This window comes from Canis aureus, chromosome 10, assembly GCF_053574225.1.
Source record: "Canis aureus isolate CA01 chromosome 10, VMU_Caureus_v.1.0, whole genome shotgun sequence".
Classification (NCBI taxonomy): Eukaryota; Metazoa; Chordata; class Mammalia; order Carnivora; family Canidae; genus Canis; species Canis aureus.
The window spans coordinates 56,652,455-56,679,020 of NC_135620.1; the positions used below are offsets into that span (position 1 = coordinate 56,652,455).

Here is a 26,566-nt window from a genome sequence, read left to right on the forward strand (position 1 = left end):
TGCCCTACCTATAAAGTCAGGATGTTTACGGACTAGAAGACTGTTAACCCTGATTTATGTGGAATATAGGGATTGCTCTTACAATGGGAATTCTTTTTGGTTACCGTTCATTTCATTCCATTTTTAATCCTTTCTAGGGAGAGTTTTCTCATTGGCTGGAGGTTTAGCAGCACTGATGAGCCTCTCAGGGTTCCTTCATCTTGAGAGGACTTCTGATATTTCACCAGGCTGCTCAATTTAGAGATGTAGGGCCTAGAGCCCCTTCTCTGAATGCATATGAATCTTTTATTTTTTAAATCTATAGACAGTCATAAACTTATAGCATATCTTCAATGAACTTTGAACCTTTTTTGGGGGTCAAGATACACATAAAACTCACTCTAAAGCTTAGATTTAAAAAATTGTCTTTGTAGTAAATTTTTAAAAATTAACTCCACAGATCTTCTTTTTTTTTTTTTAATTTTTATTTATTTATGATAGTCACACAGGGAGAGAGAGAGAGGCAGAGACATAGGCAGAGGGAGAAGCAGGCTCCATGTACCAGGAGCCTGATGTGGGATTCGATCCCGGGTCTCCAGGATCGCGCCCTGGGCCAAAGGCAGGCGCCAAACCGCTGCGCCACCCAGGGATCCCCACAGATCTTCTTTTTTTTTTAATATTTTATTTATTTATTCATAGAGACACAGAGAGAGAGAGATGCAGAGACACAGGCAGAGGGAGAAGCAGGCTCCATGCAGGGAGCCCGATGTGGGACTCGATCCCAGGTCCCCGGGATCATGCCCTGGACTAAAGATGGCGCTAAACCCGCTGAGCCACCAGGGCTGCCCCACAGATCTTCTTAATTATTGTTTCTGGTTACTTTGTTTTATACTCCATGGTAATTACTAATGTTTGTGTAGCTTGATTTATGGCTTTTGGGGGGAAATTTTCATCTTTGCTAACTATATGTCTGCAAAACCCCAAAATTTCTCTTGCTAGGATTGTGGATGAGAGAGTATCTCTTTGATGTTAAAACTTTACCTAAAATGAAGGGTTTCTTACTAAATATCAGGTACTGAAATAACTGACTTTATTTTTTGGTTGCTCAGATTCATCTTTGTTGCATGATCATGTTCAGGCAGTGAGGTAGAATATGAAAGAGATGAATATACCATCTTTATCTATATGCTGTCTCTCAACTTTGAGTAGGACTGTTTAGATGCAATCATTATAAATTACTAGGGATAAGAATGTGCTTAATGTTAAAGCATTGTGTCTAAGATCCCCCAAACTGCCAGCCTTATTGATGTCTATTAATATTATCAAAAGTGTTTTCTTATAATCTCTGAATATTTTTAGCAGTTTTAAGCAATTATGCCATGGTTATTTTTAGACAGTTTTAAACAGGTATACCATAGTTGTTTTCCCTTTCTTCTGACTTCTTGCTTTTCATCTTGCTGAAAATCAGAAACACTGATAGCATACCCAGGGCTGGTGTCAAATACAGCACAGAAAATTCTGGGTAAGGAATCCAACATCCTTGTGATGGGCATTGTCAAATGCAGCACAGAAAATTCTGGGTAAGGAAGATTTTGTAGTGTGTATCTCCTAGATATTGCTTATTGTGAAACTGAAGAGGAAACCCAAGTGCAGAATATCTCCTTATTTTTTTAAAGAGTGCTTTCTCCTCCAATCATATAAAACATTCTAGATAAAAAAGATTTTAAAATAAAGTTATGAAAGGAAAACACCCCATTTATACCTATATACAATGGCTATACCATATGTATTTGACAGACTTACCATATATACTTGATAGCCACTTGCAGGTATTTCCACTTGAATATCAGAATGGGCAGCATGAGCTTCTGGGGCCAAAGAGCAGCTCTGAAATTTTACTTTCATGGAGGTTCTAATCAGCTGTGTGCAATAAGCCATTTCACAAGGATGTTGGATTACCTTTTGATGCAGGTGGAAGGAAGCTTTGACTCTGTTGTTCTTAACCTTTGTTCTTAACCTCCAACAACAAAATGTGGACTGAGTTTTTTGAAAGCTGAAGAGAATATAGTCGTGTTCACAGTGATTAACCCATTGCACAGTGTTCCTAGGCAACTTGTAAGGGAAGTGGAAATCATGCAGAAGCTGTCCTGGAAAGGCAAAGAGCCCAAGATGATAGGCCTCTAGACCAAGGATACTGGAGTCTGAGAATTCCCACTCAGTCCTAGGAGGAGGATGGTAACACCCCTTGGCTGTTCTAGAATGCTGATATTATTAATAATGTTTTCCTTAACTGTTGTGTTTGGTTGGGATTTATGAGCCAGACAGTGCCTTGGGTGCTAGGGATAGCAGTAAATCAGACAGACGTAGTCCTTGCCCTTATGACACTTACTGGCCAAAGGAGAAAATAAACATTGAACATATAATGATAAGCCTGAGACTGTATAGAAGAAGTTCCAGGTGTTAAGGAAATGTATAAATAGGAGGGCCCAACTTAGTATGATGAGTCAAGAAAAACTTCCCAAGGAGGTGGCTGCTACATGAAAACCAGACAGGTGAGCTGAAGTAAGTAGGCAAGGGAGGCAGCTTGTGTCAGAGCCTAAGACAGAAAAACAGGCTTTCTCAGGAAACTGAGAGAATTTCAAAAGGAGAGAGTGGCTCAAGAAGAAAGTCAAGAGGCAAGCAGAAGCTACAGGTCACCTCATGAAAGAGTCATCATTTGGTGGGAACTTAGTGGGTAGCCCCCACCGTGAGGTAACTCAGGATCCAGAGCCTCTGGCAGACTTTGATTTCTAGTAAAATTCTAGATCTTGCAACAGTGACTGTTGAACACCAGAGATTTTGTTGACCTTCCCCACTCTCTGCAATATGGGTAGAGAGCGAAGCCTCTCCATTCCCACATGAGTCAGAATATATGTCTTTATTTAATGCCTTATATAAAGCTGCAGAGAGAGCTGGGTGGTGGAGGGTGGGGGGCTCATCTTAGAGCCAGACAGGAGCACATGCACTCAGCTGAGAATTTCTGCCCCACCTCAGATACTTAGAGAATGAGCACTGGGCCATTTTCTGGATAGCTGGGGCAACGTTCTGAGTTGTCCTGGAGGCACACCAGTCTTTAATTCTGAATATAACATTTTACGAATGAGATCATAAAATTCTAGAACAAAAAAATGTGAGTGATGAAAAAACTGCCCCATTGTACTAATTATACATGCTTTTACACAAAGGTTTTACTATTAATCTGTATTTTTGTTAAATGTCATTTCCCTACCCTTTAGAAATCACTGTGCTTTCAGTTGTTGAGTACTCTAATATCGCAGTCTCTAAAAAATTGTTAAAGTTCTGAATTGCATCAGTACAGCAATTTCTATAATATCATAGAAGGAGACAGCAGTTCTGCCATTTATAAATATATGTTTTTATATTTTTGGATGTTCAGGAATTTTTCCTTAATTGTAGTAATTAATTACTACAGCTCATGCAAAAGGAACTGCCCTTTTTTTAATGCCTGGATATTTCTGGGCTGAAAATGAACAATTTGGCTCTCTAAGGAAGTGATCATAAATCACACAGCAGTGATGCATTCTCAGACTTCATAGAATGGATATAATCTATACAGCAATGCCTGCAGAAGCAGCAGTGAAAAGATAAACTGAGGGCTTGAAAGTATAGCCATAATATCTCATTAAAATCCAACTTTGTTTCTCATCTTTCACCAATAAAAAAATATGTGAACACATTGAAACAGTTTTTAAATTTAATTTCAGTGAACATCTGAATTGCAGAAAAGAACAGCATTGTGGTGAGATCGGAATAGAGATGTTGATGTGTACAATGTTGCTGTGCTGGAACTTGAGCCAGAGCAATTGCCCATAGGGCCCTAGAGTGCGGCTTTGGAGTTCTAGGTTTACCTTGTCATTTCTTAGCTGTATTACTTTCAGCATACAAACCAGCTTCTCAGGGCCCTACTCTGCTCTAAAATGTGACTCTATCCATTGCATAGAGTTGTTGGAGTGAAGTGGGACAAACTATAAAAAGTGGTTGCAGTACAATGTCAGACACATAGCAGGCATTTAGGGGAAAAAGCCACTATTTTTTGAGGAGCAGCCCAGCTTAAATTAAAGCAGGTTATAACCCACTGGTAAACGAGAGACATGCCCAGCAAGCTCTACAAAGGAACTTATCTCAGTGAAGATAGAGGAAAAGCTAAAGAAAAAACAAAAGTTTATATTGAAAAAAGATAAAGAGCAGTAGATGACTGAAGTCAAAGGAATCAAAACTCCAAGATGAGGTGAGTTTCTTTTTTTCTTTTTTTTAAGATGAGGTGAGTTTCTATTATCTTCAAGCCCAACCCGCCAAAAGTATTGAGAGTACCCACCTATCCTAGAAGGCGCAGTGAAAGCCACAGCTACCAGCCAAGATCATTCCCAAAACCTCTGCACACATTTAAGCAGGAGAAGATGCCATCGTGTTCCTGAAGGAAACTGAGCAAGAGCCTGATGTCAGGCCACACTGAAGTAAAATGACTTGAAGTCTATCCTAATATAAATAGGTGCAGTCAGCCTCATTAAAAAGTTCTTACTAGGATAAAGGAGTGAGAGGTGAGAGTATGAGCCTTAAAATGTAGACCATCTGTAAAACTACTCATCCAAAATGGTGGAGATAGTTTTTCTGGGCAGATGGTTTGTAAACACCCAGGGGTTACCCTCTACAAGGCACTTTTTTACCTTTACCTTTGATTAAATCTCTGGAATATGCCACAAACACTTGTACTTTCTTAAACAGAAGCAACTAAAGTTGTAACTTTCTGAATATCTTGGCTCAGCATCATTAGTATTGGTAAACTGCTGCAGAGAGGGTGGCAGATGTAGGTGGTGTAGAACATTGAAATGGGTGGGTTAGCTCATCTCTGTATTTTCCTGCATGCAGAGTATGCCTCGTCCACTGCCCTTATGGGCTCCAGCTCCCAACCTATCACTTTATCTTCACTGTGGCCCAGTGGTGCCATTGGGCAGCATTCTCTCATCTCTTTCTCAACTGTCTAACTTTTCCAGCACTTCTCAGCTTTAGCACAAAAAGACAGAGCTCTTAAGAGGGTTATCAACCAATCTTTCTTTCTCTAAACTGACTAATCAGAAGCTATAAACTAGCTTCTGGTCAGTAACTCTTAGATGCTTTCACTGTTGCAAGGTACTCAGGGGTCTTTATTCACTGCTGAAGTTGAGATTTTAAATTGGTTTCTTTCTGAGTTCATAACCTGGCTAATGCTTGGAAGAGCTGGGAAGCAGGCCTCTGGGTAAATGTAATTTTACTGTACTGTCTCAGGTTTGTATTGGCTGGTGACCATATAAAATGAAATTTAGAACTTAAAGCTTCAACACAAAGAACCAGTACCCAGTGGAAACAAAACTGTGGCTGGATGAGACATATACAACTGTTTTGGAAATTTTTTTGATTTAATTGGACAATACCAATTCTGTTACAGAAAATTCTAATTCCATGAGAGACAGTAAGTTTACCTCAGTTGCTCATGCTGCAGAGTTAGCAGATGAGCTTTCCATAGACTCAAAGGATTTGGGCTTCAAGAATTTAAGTTTACAAGTAAAATTAGAAAGGAGGAAGTAAAAACCTCTTATAATTAAGAAGAAAGGTTCTAAAAAAAAAAAAAGAAGAAAGGTTCTAGGTGCATAGGATAAATACTTTTATTTGTGTGAACAAATGGGGTTCCCAGAGAAATTGGTGTTTGAAATCCTTGGGCCTCACATATACCAAACCCAATATGTCTACTTTAAACTTGCAAAATCCCAGAGGGATGTGAGAGAAGTATCTCATTGCAATTCCAAATGAGCCAGAAATCAAATTAAGTATAATGAACTCATGGGGTATAAAAAGTCTAAGGCATGTTAGATACCAGAATCTTCTGATGAATGCCAAAGAAGGTAGTTTAAACTCCATAGTGTAGGGAGTTAATCTTTTACGTTACCTACCTGTCTCACCTGTTGAGGGTGAGGGTGAGGTGGAGTAAGTAAAGGTGTGGAGTTCCAGGTCATGCCACTTCCCAGACTGGTAGTTTTTTGAGTGGATATCCTCTTTTGAGTTGCAAGAAGCCATGTGGACAGTTGGGGTATGGGGCTTGTGAGAGTTATTTTAGATAAGTAAGAAATTCCACTGAAATAGGTTTCTACCATCCATTTCAGAGAAGGTGTTGCAGAAAGTTGAAGAGAGGTCTGTAGGCAAAAAATGAAGGTGGGTCCAGAAAGCTCAGCTGGCTTTCCATGTGGAGGACTGTCATGTCTTAATCAAAGATTACATTAATTGAGATTCTATATGACAAGTGAATAATTCACATAGAATTCTTATTTCTTCCTTTGCTCCCAAACTGTGTTTCTCAAACCTTCCCTGGATACTGCATTCTTATATCTTATTAAGTGTCTTAAAAGCACAGTGAGAATTGGCATTTTAAGATTCCAGATTTAATTGGCATTTTAAGATTCCAGATTTGAAAATGTGAATCTCAAGACCATTGAGAGCAGAATGAGAAATGGTCCAGACATTTATATCCCTGAGGCTTAAAATTAGGGACATAGATTGTGGCTATTATATAATCCACCATCCAGAAGGTCACAAGGTGTCAGCAGGAGTTCATCAATGATGGCTGGGAATGCCAGAAGATGCTAAACATGGACTCAGTTGCCTCTACTTTCATTGATCCTTGAGGTTTTTTAGTCATGGACTTTTCCCCCAGTAATCAAAACTTTTTTTTCAAAAATTTTTTCCTTTTTATTTTCTTTTATATATATATTTTAAAAGATTTTGTTTATTTATACATTAGAGACATAGAGAGGTGGAGAGATAGGCAGAGAGAGAAGCAGGCTCCCCACATCAGGAGCCTGATGCGGGACTCCATCCCGGTATCTGGGGATCGCGCCCTGAGCCAAAGGCAGATGCTCAACCACTGAACCACCGAGGCATCTCCTCAAAACTTAAACACACAGAAGAATGTGAGGAAGAAAACCTAATGTTTTATACTTGTGTTAATATTCATCTTCACGTATCACCTAGAATATATAATCGGACTAAAAGCAATCTATTTAATATTAAATTGATGTCTTTTGACTTTTTAAAGTTGTTCTTGGGTAACAAGACAATATCTTCTTTATATACACATATTTAGGTTCTTTCTTCCTAAGCATTATATAGCAAATGAGTAGATGTCAGTGTTCTTTACTAACAAGCTGAGCTACCAGGAAGAAAGCTAGGAAATATTTAGACAAAACTAAAGAATACATTAATATTCTATTCTTCTTAGGAGAGGGAGGACTTCTTACAACCTTGTATTATTACCTTAGTGGTCTGGAATACTCTTCTAAGGGCTTAAATTGCAACTAAGGAATAGCTGAATAAGATCTGACAATAGGGGAACATTTTAGAGGGCTGTGAATGCTAACTTTAGTCTAGTTAAAGGTTGAGACTTATTTTTTTAAGATTTTATTTATGTATTTGGCAGAGAGTGAGACAGCACAAGCAGGAGGAGCAACAGAGAGCCCTCCCTGTAAGGCTCAATCCTGGGACTCAGATCAAGACCTGAGCCAAATGCAGACGCCTAACCAACTAAGTCACCCAGGTGCCCCAGAAACTTTTTAAATAAAGGGCCAGGTAGTAAATATTTTCAGCTTTGTCATTGTTGCCCACAGTCTGGCACAACTTCTTGACTCTGCTATTGAAGTATAAAAGCCATACACAACACCTAAACAAATGGGCATGGCTGTGTTCCAATAAAGTTTTATGTACACTGAATTTCATACAATTTTCACATCATGAAATAATTTTGATTTTTTTTCAACCATTTAAAAATATAAAAATCACATTGGCTCATGGGCAAGACAAAAGCAAGTTGTGAGCTGCATTGGGCTGCAACTTGTAGTTTGCTGACCTCTGGTCTAGTAATAGAAAGGCTTAAAACTTGGGGGTGGGGGGGTGGGGGAAATGGTGCCATATAGCAGTTCCTCTTCTCCTATACAAACAGATGCTGTTGAGCCATGCCTCTCAGAAATATTACACAGATAAAATTAGGGATTGAATGACATAAGTGCCAGGCATTTTTATCTCTTGTTCGTTGAAGGGACAACTTTTAACTAACTTTCTATTTTGGTGATTGTAAAAGCTGCACCTTATCTCCAGAGGGTCTTTTTCTAAATAATGGAAAGCTAAGGGTTTTCTCAGGATACTGCCAGAAGAAGAAAAACAACTAGCTCTTCGGTTTTGTCTAAATATTTTCTAGATTTCTTCCCAGTGGTTTATTCCTGACAGTTCTGGTACCTATTCACAGCTTCATCCCACCTTGTATTCAGTCGATATTATAAGCTGTTGCTTTGGATTTGACAGAGAACTAAGTAAGATGTGTGGTTTACAGGGCAGAAATTCTCATGATTTTGTAGGGTTGTTGGAGGCCAGACTCCAACATAAGGAAAATTCATGCTATTTTATTTTCCTCTTTATTTCTGAAATGTGGCTCATGAGTTATTTGTAGATGAAGGAAATGCATTAAATCTTAGTAGTTGAGAAGAGTAAAATGTACACTTTGTGTTCTCTTAATTTGAAAACAGTGTTGTCCTCATTTGAAATGCATTAATGTGTTTTCAGGTTGTCTATAGCCATTGAGATATCTGTCATTTGCTTTATTTAAAAATTTCAGGTGGAAAAACCTGGTAGCGGTGGTCAAGATTTGCTGCTTTATCCAGCTAAGAGAAAGCAGCTTTTGAGAAGTGAACTGGATGGTGAAAAAGTGCCTCCATCTCCACTACCTGCTCCAAAACAAATACCACCATTAAAAGGGTGTCCAGCAGTTATGCCAGGAGACTTTAAAGAGAAAGTCGCAGAGCTGCTGACAAAATACTCAAGTGGTCTTTGGGCCAGTGCACTCCCCAAAGCATTTGAGGACATGTACAAAATGAAATTCCCTGAGGATGCCTTAAAAAATCTTGCCTCACTTTCTGATGTATGCACCATAGACTACATTTCTGGAAATCCCCAGAAGGCCATTCTCTATGCTAAACTTCCATTGCCCACTGACAAAATCCTGAAGGATGCAGGGCAAGCACATGGCGATTATGATATCAAGTCTATGATTGAGCAAGAGTATTTGCAGATAGAAGAAAACATTGCCAAAAGTGTTGATACCTTTCTGGAGAATACAGCAGTTCCTCCGTTAATCATCCCAACTGAGGCATCCCCATCTGTATTGGTGGTTGAACTAAGCAACACAAACGAAGTGGTTATCAGGTGGGTTTTATTTTCTAATTCTTTAGGACCCTGGTGTATTGTCACTTGGCTATTTTTCCCACAGATGCTGGGAGTTGAGGAAGAATAGTATATTCTTAGTTCTGTAGAGTTACAATGAAATATAATAACAATTCTTGTTTTCATATCTTGCACATTTCTCTCAACTGCTAGAACCTTTCTGTGTTTGTATCTCTTAGATTAGTTCTTATTCTTCTACGTTATGATTATTTATGTACATTGGTCTCTCCCAGTAGACGGTGAGCATCTTGAAATCAGACTTTAAAAAAATCAATCTCTTCATACATACTTAATATTTGTTATATTTGTTAAATATACATCCATTCTTATGAGAAAAGATACTTAGCAGTTTTAAAAATTGGAATGATAGTGTGCTCTGAATGTGAAACAAAATTTATGTTGAAAACATGATAACTATATATGTCAAAAGCAATACCTAATCCATAGAAAAATTAAGTCACCCACTAAGTAGGTAATACTATTTAACCTGGGACTATGTAGCATTTCATAAATGTCAGAACATCTAAGCACTGCCTACCTAGTATGATACATCAGATTAACTCTTGGAGCCAAAGGTACTCTCTGGTTTCTTGGGCTTTTTGATAACAGTCATTGCCAAAGTGGCTGGTGATAACTGAAATTACAAAAAAAAAAAAAAAAAAAAAAAAGGTCCAGACACTTGATGTGGACTTTTGGAGAAAATATAGAATACATGAAAGATATTGAAAGACTATAATTTATAGTTTCTGACTCTGGATAAAGAATGGGAAGCAGTGTAATAGCTGGATCTCAGAAGCACCCAGAGTGGTTGTGGACAGAAAAGGAAAAGGCTAAATCAGAATAGTATCCAGGCTGCTTCAACCAAAATGTCCCTATGGTTTGGACTGTTATTCCTCCAGAGAATCATTGCTAAACTGGGAATGCCCTAAAGAAAGACCACAAAAAATTATCAAGTTCCTTCAGTGGAAGAATAGATAAAAAATATTAAGTTCTTCTACTTAAACAAACTGAGTGGATAATGAAGTGGAATCAAGTGTCTTGGTATGTTCAAAGTAAAATGTACAGAGGCTTTACAGAGGTCTTGTTTGGTACAGCAGTTGGAAATGAATAAACCTCTTATTCTAAGATGTGGTACAGCCTGAAGCTGTAAATGGGTTGTTGAGAGTTAGAGATCCGACTGGGGTTCACTAATAAATTGAGGTAGAGGAAGGTTGTTGAGGAACATGTTGCTAACTTTATCATTATAAAAAAATTTAAACCTGCCTCCTTGGCAGGATCCTTTGGTGTCTGATACTGTTAGTTGTTGGTTCCATTGTCCGACCAAGCACCCAGCACTGGGCTAGACAGAGCATGTGATTTCTGGTGTTCTTACCAAGGGATCGCAGGATTCTGGATCCAGTCCAGGACTGTAGTAAAAGGGTTCTCATCTACTTTAGGATGATGGATCCAGGTCCTCAGATTATTTAGACCCCCTTTTCCAGTGTGAATTTGAATCCTGGAATCCATATTCTACCGTTTAGCACAGTGGCTGGCAACCAGGAAGTACAAGGGGTACTGTGTCCTGTTGGGTTGATCCTAGGTCATTGGCAACTCCCCCCCCCCAAACCCCAGTTCCAAAGACTTAGATTCCAGCTGGGCTGAGTCCTAGTGTAGATTTACATCTTTACTCAGGCAGACAGTAGTAGGCTCTAGAAACTGGGCCTGTGACACTCTGAGGTGTCATGGCGGAACCCTGAGACCAAATATGGGAATCCCTGGTCTCTGGTTTCAAAGATTAACTCTGTAAAGCCTTGTATTTATGGCATACCTGAGTTGGCCTACCTGTCATTCTTTGCCCACATGCTCAGGTAATTTGGAGACAATGCAGGACCTCATTCTTGTCACTTCCCACCATCAAACCAACTGTAACATCATCCTCACCCCAAGCCGTGTAGCCACTCATCTCCACTGGTTGCCGTAGAGAGCAGATTTTATCCTGCTTCTCTCCCCTGGCCCCATCCCTAGCAGGTGCCCATGCCCAGCAGACTGCCAGGTCACAGGTTGCTGCCCGGGCTTCAGCCTTTTGGGCTCCTAGAGCTGTAGCAGCACTAAACGGAGCCCCTGGGAGACTCTGGGTCCCAGGAAATGGGCACATGGGTGGAGCCGCAGACCTCCCAGGGACGTTGGGAGCTGAGCGTGCAGCTGCACTGCAGGCAACACCTTCACATTCGTAAAATTCAGTCAACTGAACCCACACAGTGTGACAAGGCTTCTTAGCTTCTAGAGTAGGTAACATCCACATAGTATTTGGTTTTAAAATAGCCATTGCCTCAAAAGAGGCGTTCTTTCCGTTTTGTGCAGGACTTTGTAAAGCTTTTTTTTCCTCGAACAAATAGGTTGAATAGGGTATCTTCTGTCTTGCTGATAGTTACTAAGAATGCATGACCACATTCCCAAGGGAATAGTTTCTTAAAGCTACATAGGACCACTCAGGCCCTGAGTAAAAGCTAGAACAACACCAAGGGCAATGTGCTTGTGGCACGTCCCCCATCTCCACAGTCTGTGATTCTGGTGCTGTTACAGCACCGTTCCAGCCAAAGACGCTTCATCCTATGGCCGAGATAGCTCCTGCTGCAGGCCCCAAACTTAGTTTGCTGGAGTTTACATCCTGGAAGGCAGCCTTTAGTAGAATTGTCCCCCAGCACTGACAGGCAAAAAAACAGCCTATTTGTCGGAGGAAGGGAAATAGTGTGTTGTGATAACACATGCTAGGACAAGGTGACTGCAGTTTCAACAGCAGAAAATTGTAGAAGGGGTAGGCTGTATCATGAGAGAGACTTCTCAGAAAGTGTACAGTTTAAAAGAGATTTAGTCAGAAGATATCTCTTTAAGGATATCAAAACTCAACATTTTGTGGTAATTTGTTCAAATTTGTTCAGTAAGCTGGGGGGATGGGTTGTCACATGGTCATGTTTAATGTGTTTAAGGCTTTGTTTTTCTCTATTAAAATTTCAGTTGTTCTCAGAGCTTGAGTCTTGTTCAACCCCAGCCTTAGGTCAAACAGTCAACTAGATTCTCTTCTCAATAATCTACAAAGATTGCCCGCAGCCTTAGTCAAAATCCTAAATCCACTCTTGTTAATCTGGCCTGCTTTGGCATCTCCATATCCCACCATATCTCGTCTCTTCCCTTCCCTTGAATCTTAGCCTTGTCCTCCCTGTACATTCCCCAACTGTGACATCCTCTAGCTGTCTGGACTGTTGTCAAGCATTTGCTCTGGTGTGTTCGATCTGGTCTTATTTTGCACGAGCTCCACAATATTACATTTTCCTTTTCAAGACAGAAAAGAAATGTTTACTAAATATATGTTCTCTAACCTGTTGGTATAAGCTATGCCTGAGACTGGAACCAAAGATGGCAGTGGAAGAAACACAGAGTAACGTTAATGTATTCCCATGGTTTTCTTCCTTCTGAGTTGCTTCATTTATGCTTTCTTCCTTTACATAATTCAGGTATGTGGGCAAAGACTATTCTGCTGCTCAGGAATTAATGGAAGATGAGATGAAAGAGTATTATAGTAAGAACCCTAAAGTCACGCCAGTCCAGACTGTGCATGTGGGGCAATTACTGGCTGTAAATGCTGAGGAGGATGCTTGGTTACGGGCACAGATCATCTCAACAGAAGAGAACAGAATAAAGGCAAGTACTATTTACTTTGTCAAAGCATTATGAAGACAAACACATTATTTTTCAAATGTAAGTGTTCCTTCTAATATTGGGTCCTTCCTAACTACATTTAGGGGTTTTTTTCTTCTAGGAGTTGACAAGATAATATCTGTAAAAGACTTTATCCCTGTCAGTTGTTAAGTCAGTGATAGTCATATTATCTCAGAGGTTTTTTTTTAAAGTCTTCTTTATGACAGTATTCATAATCTGTGATATAATCAGGAAAAGGCCTTTATTTCCATTCCTAGGAGATGTGTAATAAATACTGATCAGAAGATCTGTGGACTTCCTATCAGGTCAGAACTCAGGTGTGAGGAAAGCTTATAGATCAGAGGACATGACAGTCTTCCTCTCCCCTTTTCTGCAGCCAGTCAAGGGGAACTCTGAAACAGGACTCAGGTCGTGCCCCAAGAGCTATCTGAGTGTTGCCCTCTCAGTCCTCTTGGAAAGATCAGAGGGATCTTTTGCCAGTCTCTTCCATCAGCAGGCTCCAAGATTTCCAGACTTAGCCATGTTCCTAGTGGTCAGCCTCTGCCCCATGTCTTCTTTTCTCCCTCAGTGCAGACTGAGAATGAGTACTCGCTCATTCTCAAGGCACAGTTTTGTCTAGGTTTTGCAAGCAGGGAAATATACTTTTATTTCCGCAACCTCTGTTCCATAATTTGAAACGTATTTTTTGTGGTGGTGTCAGTCCCTGGCAAATAACCCCTTTTGTGCCCCAGAATGTGAATACTGCTCGCTGAACCTGGGCTTTAGTCCATCAGAGACTCTCCCCCAAAACCCCTGACCCCAAGAACAGTGTCAGGAGGGTCAGAAAGCAGTGCTTGCTGTTTCTTACCCAGATGGTTTCACAGAAGAGGCCCTTATCCTCTCCAGAGGCAAGCTCACCCAAACCACGTAGCCACCCTTGGCCATTTACAGAGAAATTTGGGAAATTCCGTAAGTAAATCTACAAAGCTATAGCTTTTAAGCAATTTGACCTGACTTTAAAAATCTGAAAGTTGGGGCAGCCCAGGTGGCTCAGCGGTTTAGTGCCGCCTTCAGTCCAGGGTGTGATCCTGGAGACCTGGGATCGAGTCCCACCCACATCAGGCTCCATGCATGTGGCCTGCTTCTCCCTCTGCCTGTGTCTGTGCCTCTCTCTCTGTGTCTCTCATGAATAAATAAATAAAATCTTTTTAAAAAAATCTGAAAATTGGAATAGTTTGGCAGTTTCTTATAAAGTTAAACTTACCATATAACCCTAAGTATTTACACAAGAGAAGTGAAAACATAGGTCCACAAAAGGGCTTATACATGTTTGTAGCAGCTTTATTATTTATAATCCCCAAGCAGAAACAACCCAAACGTTTACCAGTAGGTGAATGTATAAGCAAATTGTAGTTTATTCATATAATGGAATACTATTCAACAATGAAAAGGAATGAACTACTGAAAACAGTCATGTGGATAAAACTCATAGACTGTGCAAGTGAGAGAAGCCAGATACAAAAGACTTATCCTGTATGAGTCCAGATAAATGATGCCTAAGAACAGGTGAAATTCATCTGTAGTGATAGAAATCAGATCAGTGGTTGCCTGGGACAGATGGAGGTGGCTTAATTGGAAAGAGGAAAGGGGAACTTTTTGGAGTGGTGGATGTGGTCTGTATCTTGATTAGAGTGGTCATTATGTGGGTCTATACATTTGTCAAAATCCATCAAACTGTATGCTTTAAATGGACATTTTTCATTCAATATAAATTATATGTGGATAAAGTTTGAAAAAAATCTGGAAAAGTTAAGGACCAAGCAGAGACCTGGACCAGGAGGGACCACAGCATGATTAGCAGTTTGGGCCCTAGTCCTGTTTCTGCCTGTGAATGTCCTTTGCCCTTGGTCAATCCCTCCATTCCCTAATCTGTGTCTCAAATACTCTTACCTGTGTAAGAAAACACTCTGATCAAGAGACCCTGTCTTCACTGGAACCTCCTCTGGGAAAGAAAACCTTTCACACAATCTGAAGAATGTCTAAAGAAGAGGTAAAAATCAAGAGGGCAGTGTCATGAAAGCCAGAAGAAGGAAGTGTCTGATGGGGGGCGCACCAGCCGTGGCGTGGCTGCTGAGTGTTGGGAGTGAAGGAGTATCTCAGTATGTTGTATAGTCCTAAGCTCCTAGCAGTCGTTGGAGCAATTCTGGCCTGAGCTTGTTCCCCACAGCCCCATGAAGCAGACAGACATACAGTTCCCCCTTTATCTGGAGAAACCCCATCTACTTAGCAAGTCTTTTTCCTCTTGAGCTATGCTGTGCCTGAGAGCAAGTACAATTCCCTCCTTGCTTTCCACTTGTCAGATCCTTGGTGAGTATGGGAGACAGGAGTATGAAGTCATGCCCTGAAGTGAGTGCCCTCTGGTGTTGACCCAGACTTGCATCCCAGTGATTCCAGCTGCTTCTCTCACGTGGCGCTGTGAGATCTATGGCCACTTGATGGTGCCAGAGAACCAGGAATTGCCTGGGGCTGGATGCCAGGACTCAGCCTATTTATGCTGATCCCAGGGCATTAGAGAGAGAAACTCCACTCAGTCCTCACAGGGCAAAGGCCCAGGGCAGAGTGTGTTGGTAGTCAAACTCTCAACCCACGAGCGAGTGTTTTGTAAACTTCAGCTGCCATACAAAGATAAGATATTTGAGGGGGATCCCTGGGTGGCTCAGCGGTTTAGTGCCTGCCTTTGGCCCAGGCATGATCCTGGAGTCCGGGGATCGAGTCCCAAGTTGGGCTCCCTGCATGGAGCCTGCTTCTCCCTCTGCCTGTGTCTCTGCCTCTCTCTCTCTCTCTCTCTCTCTCTCTGTGTGTGTGTGTGTGTATCTCATGAATAAATAAATAAAATCTTTTTTTTTAAAAAGATAAGATATTTGATTCAGAAAGAAAGCAGGAAAAAGAAAACAAGCTCCAGATGTCACAGAAACCCTTTAAAGATTTTGGAGCACTTATTTTTTAGTCTCTTAATACTACGAATACATTCTGAATTTCCTAGGAATGTTGATTTCACATGTTGGTCCTATTGTTAGACCTTGTTCTCTCCATTCTAGGTCTGGGAATTGCAGAGTCCAGGTTGTAGGTGGCGATAGCTCTTAAAGGAAAGGAGCACTTCTGACTCCTGAGGCCTCTGGGGAGGAGGAATGGGTGCTCATCTGGGACTAGAGAAATGGGCCCACAAGCTTAAATGGCTAGCCGTCTGCTCTGGGAGCCGAGTCAGAGATCTCAACCTATGGGGAGAATTGAGTCAACATAGGACTCTGGGAAATGATTGTCTCCAACAAGCGACATACAGGCCCCCCACACCCAGTTATCTGGTGGTCCGGAAGAGTGTTCAGGGTCTCTGCAACTCTTCTTTTTTCCCTTTGATTCTCTGCTGAGAATTTCTGTTTTGTATGTTTAGTATCATAATCTACATACTAAGAAGTGGCCTGTGGACTTAATTTTTCTGCAGGAGGTAAAAGCACTTGGATCTATGCTACTTGGTATTTATCAGCCATGCCTTTTGCTTTGGTTTTTGTTGTTGTTTTGTTTTAATAATATCATCTGTTTGAGTTAGAGAAGCATACTAGATTTTTAACACTTTCCCTAAGATTTGTAGTTATCATCATAGAGTTATCATTCTAAACCACAGCTCAGTGTTTCTAGATTTTATTTTTCTCAAAAAAGAAGCTTTGTTTATATAGTCCTTTCCAATATAATGTGTTTATTAATACTCTATAAATAACATCCAAGCTCTTAATGATCTGTGCTAATAGTGAAGAAGAGTTATGCAAGTTTCTGCAAACACAGACCTCTGTTCAGCAGATTTGGGGGCTTTTGCTGAGCTGGACTAAGGCCTAACCCAGCTTTGCACCAGTGAAGAAAAACAAACCATAAGTACTTATTTTTACAGTGTAGAACTCCCTGTTATCTAACCATGACATCATTGTTGTCGCTGACAGCAGCCTGGTCCCTCCAAGCATAATTGCTGGGAGTCGGCCATTATAAGTGCTGTTCTGGGGATTTTGAATCTGATAAATACCCCTCTATAGGTGATGCCCTCTCTAGAAACAAATCAGATCCTTAGGGGTGTGCATCCTTAGTGGAAGTATATGAATCAAGAAAGAATAAGGTGAGGTGGGCATCACCTTATGTTATGATGAGAGGGCGGGGGCAGTCAGGGTTGGCAGAACCAGTGGTGCTGCTGAGTTCAGCAGTCTCCCCTTGTTCTTTCCATTGGTGAAGAGGAGTGGGGCCTGGGGTCAGGAGGCCCAAGTCAGGGCCACCACCCTGGGCGTTTTCCAGGCAGTCTGGCATCCCTTGACATGCTGATTATGGAATAAATGGAGCCAGTTAGAGGCATCAAATGTTTTTTAAGAAGCAACAATAAAGAATTTTATTTGAACCTAAATGATGTTTCTGTTATCATCAGGTATGCTATGTTGACTATGGTTTCAGTGAGAATATTGAAAAGAGCAAAGCATACAAATTGAACCCAAAGTTCTGTTCACTCTCATTCCAAGCTACGAAGTGTAAGCTAGCAGGTAAGAGGAACTTTTTTTAAAGCTCTCTCTATTTTCATACATTATTACCGCTGTACTTTTGGGTGGTTAAATCCTAAAATGTACTACGTATCTGAAGGTCTTATAATGTGTTATTTCTTGAAAGATATAAATAAAATCATGTTTAATGTCCTCTTTCTAAGATATGATCTTTATAAACATGCTACAATGTTTTTATTTTATTTTATATATAATATAGTTTATCATAAAAAGGTCTATTGGCCAACTTAAAGGTTTTGTTGTTGTTCTAACTGCCCTAGCAACAACTGCTGGAGGCCCTGAATTATGGGGTTTGATTAGTTTGAATCCAGTTGTTGGACCTTTTGTGAAGTGACTTTCTGCTTCTTCCCATGGAAGTGGGCTCTGGGTGCTGCTCATTACCAAGTAACACTCCTTCGTGCACCCAAGCATGAGTTAGTGCATCCCTGGCACAGTCGATGTATCACTGTTCTTTTCTTTCCTCCTCACGTGTGCAACAGTGACATGGTAGGGATAACCTCCAATTGTGGAGGATGCAGTGGCTGTGTTCATATGTGAAGAAAGACATGGAAATGGAAGTGTGTGAGCACTGTGCCAGGAGAGCCTGAGCTAAATTCAGAAAATGATCACCATTCTTTCCTGAAAATTAGCCCAAGGAAAAATACCTCCTTCTTAGCAAGAATGAGTCTTTATATCAAAGGAGCTGGGTATGGCTCTGTGAGATAAATCTCAAGTAATTTTAGAAGCCTGTTAGAAACCTGTGAGAGTTAGTTTGGAAAAGAACATGTCAAGAGCACAGGACAAGAGTTAGGATGCTGAAATGAGAGGTTTGGGAAAAGCTGTAATGTTACGTGTCTGGAGAACAGAAAGAGAACAAGAGAAATGTATCTCAGAGGGAGTCTGTGAATTTGTGCTTATGGATTTCAAGGGGAAGAATACAGAAATGAACCTTATAGTACCATTACAGAAATGATGAGCTTGTTTTAATTAGTTTAATAGAATAACTTAGAGTTGTCATGTATATGCTACATAGAATTATAATTTTCAAAGAATTTAAAGTAATTAGCCTACAATAAAACTCACCTGATACCCATATTATGTTAAACACAATTTAATCTTTCTTTGATAAATCACAAAGTTCTTTGGCATATTCAGAATCATCCTAGTGTACTTAAAAAGAAATACAGAAAAAATTATTTTGTAAATTTCCAATAAATGCATGTTCATTTTATATGAAATAATTGTATATTTAATTAGAAAAATGAAAAGGTGAAGGGTAAATTTTTAGGAAAAGCATTACAAATACATGACTGGTAGACACAACTGATAACTTCTTATATGTATTAGCCTTTTTGTTTTAAATATATGTTTGTATATAAAGTGAAGACCATTTTCCTTAGGTAGAAATTCTGATAGAACATCAGCTTTTTTCTGTTTTAAGATTGCCTGCCTTTATGTAATCATTTAAAAGGGCATTCACACTATAATATATATTAGAAGACCTAAGGATAGGTTATGTAAAACAAAGGTTCCCTAGAAAATTTTGTAAGAATTTTATAGTAGATTCACAATTATAATAAGTGGCCAAAACATTTTAAGATAAACAATCCATTTATCTTAAAATGATTCTGCTAATTAAGTAGAAATTAAAATATTCAATATTTTTCAGGGTTGGAAGTTTTAAGTGATGATCCTGATTTAGTAAAGGTGGTTGAATCTTTAACTTGTGGAAAGATCTTTGCAGTGGAAATACTTGAAAAAGCGGATATCCCGCTTGTTGTTCTGTATGACACCTCAGGAGATGACGACGTCAATATTAACGCCACCTGCTTAAAGGCGATCTGTGACAAGTCTCTGGAGGCTCACCTTCAGGTAGCACAGTGACCACTATAGTCATCTGTTAAACATATTGTAGGGAAGAAAGTTATTAGAAAAGAACATTTTAAATTTTGGGCTAGCAACAAATAGGGACAGATTGTGTATTGAGGGGAAAAAGGCAAAGGGTGCTGTTGGAGGGGGAAAGAAGGCCAAAACATAAACAGTCATTATTAGGAATTGGGTTTTCATTTTATTTTCCAGTTTCTACACTAAAATTGTATTTTATATGAAATTATTTTCAAAAAAAGGGTTGCGGAAGGGGAGGTGGGCAGAGGGATGGGGTAACTGGGTGACAGGCACTGAGGAGGGCACTTGATGGGATGAGCACTGGGTACTATACCATATGTTGGCAAATTGAATTTAAATTTCAAAAATGTAAAAAAATTATTTTGCAAAGACAATATGGGCGGATACTACTATAAAAGGGAAAGTTAGATCCATGAAGATGTTTATTAAGTTGCTAGCTTTTACAGTTTTAAAATGTGAAAAACATAAATTACTGCAAAGAAGGAAATTCTTAAATAACTTATAGAACAGCCAACTCTAAAGAATAGGATGTTAAAATGGTCCTTGTGAAGGCTTTGTTGCAACATTGGAAAAACATTTTTTTACTAGGTAGAACAAAAGTGAACTATAAAGATAATATTATAGTTTGACTAAAAACAAAGGCCAAAATTAAACTTTTACATTTATAGTTTTTAAAAATTACTAACCTTCATGTGGCCAATAAACACATTTTAGAAAGTGGGCTGATAATGGGATTGATTTTGTGAGTTTTAAATTTTAATTTCTGATCATATTGCAAAAATACATTTTTATGTAATTATAACTTCTATAAATTAATGGGGAGAAAAAAACCCAAATTATATTCTTAGCCTTTCTAGGCAATGAAACATGGTAATAGGTTAATGTATGCAAAATGTCTACCTTGTGCCTCACCACATGATATTAGATACTCCTTTCAGAAAGAGGTATCCAAATGAGTTTTTCACATTACTCTATCATCTTATCTATTCTCCAGCTTACTTAAAAGATTTTAAAATGCAAAGACAAATGAGATTTGTCACCCCTTAAGCAGATAAGAGCTACGCTCTATTCTCAAGCATCCTTGGTGTGTCCTTTGTTTGTTCCAGATTGATGCTATGTACACAAATGTCAGAGTGACTAATATTTGCTCTGATGGCACACTCTACTGCCAGGTGCCTTGTAAAGGTCTGAACAAGCTCAACGATCTTCTGCATAAGATAGAGGACTACTTCCATTGTAAGGTATGGCAGAGAATCCTCCTCCTCTAGCATTAATCCTAAAATTGCAAACAAGAATGTTCTAAATATTAAATATAAGAATGTACTAAATAGTATACGTGTGTGTAACTTTTGAATAGTAGAAGGTAGAAGCTGTACAGTAGTGGGTAAGAGCCCCAGACTGCAGAACTTAAAAGACAAAACAAAACAAAACAAAAAACAAACAAACAAACAAAACAAAAACCACTGGTTTCTGCATTATCAAATGAGGATATAATAGGGTGTATATCCATCCATAAGATTGTTGTGAGGACCAGTGGCAAGACTGTTTAGCACAGTGTCTGGCACAGAGTAAGTGCTCAGTAACTGACAGATTTGTTATTTACAAGGTACAGTTGGTGATACTGTAGTGCAGCTGCTTGTAACTTTGTTTGCTAGAGCCAGATGGGTCCTCTGTCTCAGATAAAACCATGGAATTCAGGGGAAGATAATTTCTAGGCATCACTCCCCAAGCTTTTTTTGGTCCCTGAGAACCTACCATCTCAGTAAATGTGGTTCTGTGTTTAAATGTATTAATAAGCTCCTTACCCTTTGATTCTAGTAGTATTTTCTGAATCACAATCTGTAGAGGTTTTGTTTTAAGGTTCTAAGGTGATGTTCTTACCTCCATTAGGGGATTATATTTGTAATCTGGAATATGCTATGGTTTTGAGTGATTAAACCCTAATATGACTTCAGTCTTGACCCCCCTCACCCACAGAAGTGAACCCTTCCCTCTAACCTCTGAATGTGCCTCCTGGCATCATTTGCAGCATGGTAGTTTACCTATTTGGGTGTTTGTTTGCCTTACTAGAGTGCAGGCTTCTTGAGGGTAGAAGGTTTGTTTGCTTTACCAGGTACTGTTAAGTACCTAATTCATTTAGCTACTACAGTATGTAATCTAGTGTCATACATAGAATAGGTATTCCAAAATATTTACTGAATTGGGTTAAACTTGTATTCAGACTACAGCCTAGAACTGAGGCATTAGATCTATATAGCTTTACCTCTTTCTGTAATACAGATGTCTTAGTTGTATCTCAGGGTTATTACTTAAGTTTGGTTTGCTAATCTATCTTGGAGAAATCTGAGACCTCCAGAGAAGCTGACTCCAGTGACTCATTTACATATATGTTCTTATTACCTCTGGTGGTGAAAAGCTCTCTTGATAGTCCCTTGTGTACTGGTAACCTGAATGGAGACATTGCCTTTGGGGAGAGTAGAAACATTCATCCTGAACAAGCAAGACCATGGCAGGTCCCTAGCTTCAAACTACAGCAAAGAGAAGGATGAAGAGGTTTACAGCCGTGATTTGTTGACATTTCACTGGCACCGATCTCTGTATTTGTGTTGATAACATTTATTTGGGAATTAAAATCTCATCTTTGAATTTAAATGTTAAAAGTTAAAAAGAAGGGGTGCCTGGTGGCTCAGTCAGTTAAGTGTCTGCTTTGGGCTCAGGTCAGGTCCCAGGGTCCTAGGATCAAGTACTGGGGGCTCTACTCACTAGGGAGCCTGCTTCTCTCTCTCTGTCTGCCTGCCACTCTGCCTACTTGTGTGCTCACTCTTTTTCTCTCTCTCCCTGTCAAATAAATAAAATCTTAAAAAAAAAAAGTTGAAAGGAAGAGGCCTTCTGGACAGCTAGCCCAACCTCACTGTCATCCAGGCTCTTCTCCTTTGGCAGAGTCATCCTCCCTCTTCATGTTTAACTGATGGCATCAGTGCTGGATGAATCATACTGACCTGCACACTAACGTTTGTAGACATTTTAACAGGGCTGATTTATGAGCCATGTGTGAGGAGGGAGAGTAGACAATGCCATCAACAAATGTCTGAGAAACAAGACAGAAGTTCCATCGCCCTCATGCACACACAACTGCACACTCCTCATGGGGAGCCTGGCTAAGTATGGGTGCACCAGTCAGCCCGAGCCACAGCAATGTTTTTCTAACAGTGTAGAAATCCGCTGCTTGCTAAGAGTAATAAAAGTGTTTTGCATTTCTGTTTTGTAGCACATGACCTCCGAGTACTTCGTTTCATTACCCTTCTGTGGAAAAGTCTGCCTCTTCCATTGCAAAGGAAAATGGTTACGAGTAGAGGTAAAATCAGTCACTTGACTTCTTTTTTTAAGCTTATTATGAAATGTTTCAGACCTACAAACAAGTTTTGTAAAAAATGAAATAAGCACCCACGTACTCATCACCATGTGAGAAATAAAACATGCCCAGTGTGGTTGAGGCTCCATGTTTGCATCTCCTTCTTCTACTCCCACCCTGGAGGAGCTGCCAGCTGAATGTGGTGTTTGTCATTCCTATTCATTTCTTTATACTTTCACTATATTTGTATTTATACATACTAATTTTTGCTACCTATAGATTTTAATATAGAGATAGTGGAAATACAGAAATGAAAATGTGCATAGAATATTTATAGTAAAACTTAATAAAATATAACTGAGGAGATAAATGTTTATAAAATACATGTAAATAGTGCAATGTATTGATTCTTCTGAAACATGCTTCTTCATTCATTATGTGTAAGGTTCATCCATGTGGGTGTGTATAACCCTCGTTCATTTGTTTTCACTGCTGTTTGATATAACAGTGTATGAAGATGTCAACATGATCACTCCACTCTCCTAACAATGGATATGAAGATTGTTTTTAAGGTTTTGTTATGGACAGCACTGCCAGGAGCCTTCCCGTGCATGTCTGCCAGGGTACCCAAGAAGGAACAGAGCTTCTGGGTCGAGAGAACATGTGTCTTCAGTTTCACTAGATATTGCCTAATTGCTCTCTAGAGTCACACTTTTGCTGGGTTGGGGGAGCCCTTTGAGAGTTCTGGCTTCCTGGGGAAGGGAGTCTCAGATCCTCCTTCCCTCCTGCCCAGGCTGGGGTTGGCTTCGGTGTTCACATACTATTTCTGGTCCATCATAATCGTCTTATTTTCTTGCAAGCACAATTATGAACTTGAAAAGAGATCTGTTATATTTTGTATATTTCTGTGTTTTTCAAAGGTGGGTTTTGGATTTTTGTGGTGGCTGTTTCTTTTTTTTTCTTTCTTCCCTTCTATTTCTGATATCTACTATGTACAATTGCTAAAATTGCAAACTTGGGTTTGATTTTTTTCCCCTTTTTGTCTTTCTTATAGAGGTTCTTAATTTAGGTGCAAGGACCTCTACTTTAAGGGGGTGGAGGTCCTGAACCCTATGAATTGTATACAAATTAGGTGTGTGTGTGTGTTAAGTATTTTGGGGAGGATAGTATCGCTAATTTTTATACGATTCTCAAACCCACCCTAATAAGGTGAATACCATTGCTTTATTCATTTTTTTGATACTGTGTAGTAGCATCTTGATAATTATACTAATTTTACCTTTATTTGAATAAAACTTTGTCATATCTACTTTAATGAAAGCAGCCGTTTTAGAGTAATTTTTGTCATTAATGTGAATGTTAGAAGGCTGAAATCTGGGGTTACATGACCAAGAGATGCATATTTAGCTATAAACTTCAAAAACATAACTTGTTAAAAAAAGAACATGACATTATTTGAATTTTAAAGCTCTGTGCTGTTTAGTGTATTACATACAAATACACAAATATTCAATTTTTTAACTTTTCATTTTGAAATAATTTCAGGCTTTTACAAAGCTGCAAAAATAGTCCAAAGAGTTCCCGTATGTCCTTTACCCACTGTCTCCAGTCGTTAGCATCTTGCATAACCATTATCAGAACCAGGAAATCAACACTGATGCAATATTATTAACTAATCTATAGACTCTACTGACCTTACCCACATTGCACTGCAAATGTCCTTTTTCTGCTCTAGGATCCCAAGTTGTAGTTAACTGTCATGCCATCTTAGTTTCCACCACCCTGGCAGGTGCTCTGACTTTCTTTGTTGTTCATGGCTTTTTGAAGAGTAGCAGCATTTTTAAAAATTAGTTTCAGAGATGGAATTTAGTGATTCATCAGTTACATAGAATACCCAGTGTTCATCACATCAAGTACCCTCCTTAATGCCTATCACCCAATTATCCCTTCCCCTCCAGCAACCTTCAGTTTATTTCCTAGAGTTCAGTGTCTCTTATGGTTTGCCTCCCTCTCAGTTCTCACTTTATTTTTCCTTCCCTTCCCCTATGTTTATCTGTTTTGTTTCTTAAATTCCACATGAGTGGAATCATAAGGTATTTGTCTTTCTCTGAATGACTTATTTCCCTTAGCATAATACCCTCTAGTTTCATCCACATTGTTGCAAATGGCAAGATTTCATTCTTTTTGATGGCTGGATAATATTCCATTGTATATATATACCATTTCTTCATTATCCATTCATCTGTCAATGGACACCTGATCTCTTTCTGTATTTTGGCCATTGTGGACATTGCCGCTATAAATATTGGGGTGCGGGTGCCCCTTCGAATCACTATGTTTGTATCCTTTGGATAAATACCAAGTAGCACAATTGCTGGGTTATAGGGTAGCTCTATTTTTAGAGTAGCAGCATTTTATAGAGCATCTGACAGCTTGAGTTTCTTCCTGTGTAGCATCAGGTTCTGATTTTTTTGGCAAAATACCTTTTTGGTGTATGTCAAATGCTTTAGATAAATATCTAATATTATTTTTGTTTTTCTATCAAATTGTGCATTGTCCGCCTGGGAGGTAGTAGAAGTGTTCATTCTCTTAGTAATGCATAGAAAGTTAGGGAAGGAAGAATGATTAATGAAAAGCAGATCCTGTGTTTAAATGATGTATTTCTTCTTGACATTGTAGCTTGTCTAAGCTTTATTTAATGCCTACACCTTCTGAACTTACTTGAGCCAACTCTGTTCAGTGGCCATTACTTCTTCCTGTTTTCTGCAGACACATCCTAAGTGGTCTGTATTCACTTTCTGTGCCACCTTCAAACAGCTCTGAGCCACTGCTGTCTAACTTCTACCTGCACTCCCACAACCTGTCCTTGCAACCACACCTTTGCTGCATAATTCAGCTGTTGTCTTCCAGGTCTTCTCTTACCAGGCCTCTCGGCTGCACTAACAGTATTAAAACTTGAAATCCCCTTCTCACTAAGCTATCATGGTATCAAATCCTCCTAATTTTCTTCAGGATATTCTAATGATTGCTTCTCCTATTTTTCACCCAAACCTGCCCCCCACCTGCACTCTGCAGTGTCTGTGTCAGTGCCCCAAGTCCTGTCCCGGTTCACAGTTCTTCTCAGCCTTCTAAGTAATGCCATCTCATTGGTTCAGTTACCGACTTGGTCCTCATGACTCTCCAGTTTGTTTTCTAGCCCTTGGTGAGCTTCAGATTTAGGCAGAAGTCAGCCTAATTGCCCATTTGCAAACTCTTCAAGCTCTGCATGTCTGAAGCCAAAATTATCTTTCCCCATCTTTGTCTTCCTATGTCTGTATTCTAGTGGTACCACCATTCATGCAACCATTCAGCCTGGTGCTCGAGAGTTACTTGGATTCCTGCATCCTCCTCAGCCTCCAGGGCAACTAATCACCAAAGCCTGCCATTTTCACCTCTTTATCATTTCTTGCCTAGATCACTGTTAATACCATGGTTCCTCTGTCCTTACTCTTGGCTTCCTCCATTGGAGCCATGGATGCCACTAGAGTGAGTGACCCAAAATATAAATAATAGCAAATCGTAATACATCCAACTTTCAGTGAGGCTTACTATTTCCCAGACACAAAGGTTTTCTAAACATAATTGATTTCAGTTAATTCTTCACAAAATCCTGTGATCCCATTCTGACTTGAGGAGGAAAGTCATTCATCTAGAAAGTATGAGCTGAGATTAAAACCCTATCTACTTGATTCCAAAGCCCTTACCCAGTCTGACCACCAACAATACGTGGCCTCTTATAAAGCTGACCATC

At 39.5% G+C, this 26,566-nt stretch overlaps 1 protein-coding gene across 6 annotated transcripts in view; it reads left to right on the forward strand.

The window, feature by feature from the left end:
- The window catches only part of TDRD7 (tudor domain containing 7), a 72,732-nt gene that overhangs the window by 31,592 nt on the left and 14,574 nt on the right, over window positions 1-26,566 (forward strand). For all 6 annotated transcript variants that reach the window (XM_077912617.1, XM_077912621.1, XM_077912620.1 and 3 more), the window contains 6 exons: window positions 8,672-9,258; window positions 12,768-12,954; window positions 17,411-17,522; window positions 19,189-19,391; window positions 20,531-20,665; window positions 22,693-22,779. In XM_077912617.1, coding sequence (XP_077768743.1) covers window positions 8,672-9,258; window positions 12,768-12,954; window positions 17,411-17,522; window positions 19,189-19,391; window positions 20,531-20,665; window positions 22,693-22,779 — 1,311 coding nt within the window. The remainder of the gene's footprint in view (window positions 1-8,671; window positions 9,259-12,767; window positions 12,955-17,410; window positions 17,523-19,188; window positions 19,392-20,530; window positions 20,666-22,692; window positions 22,780-26,566) is intronic.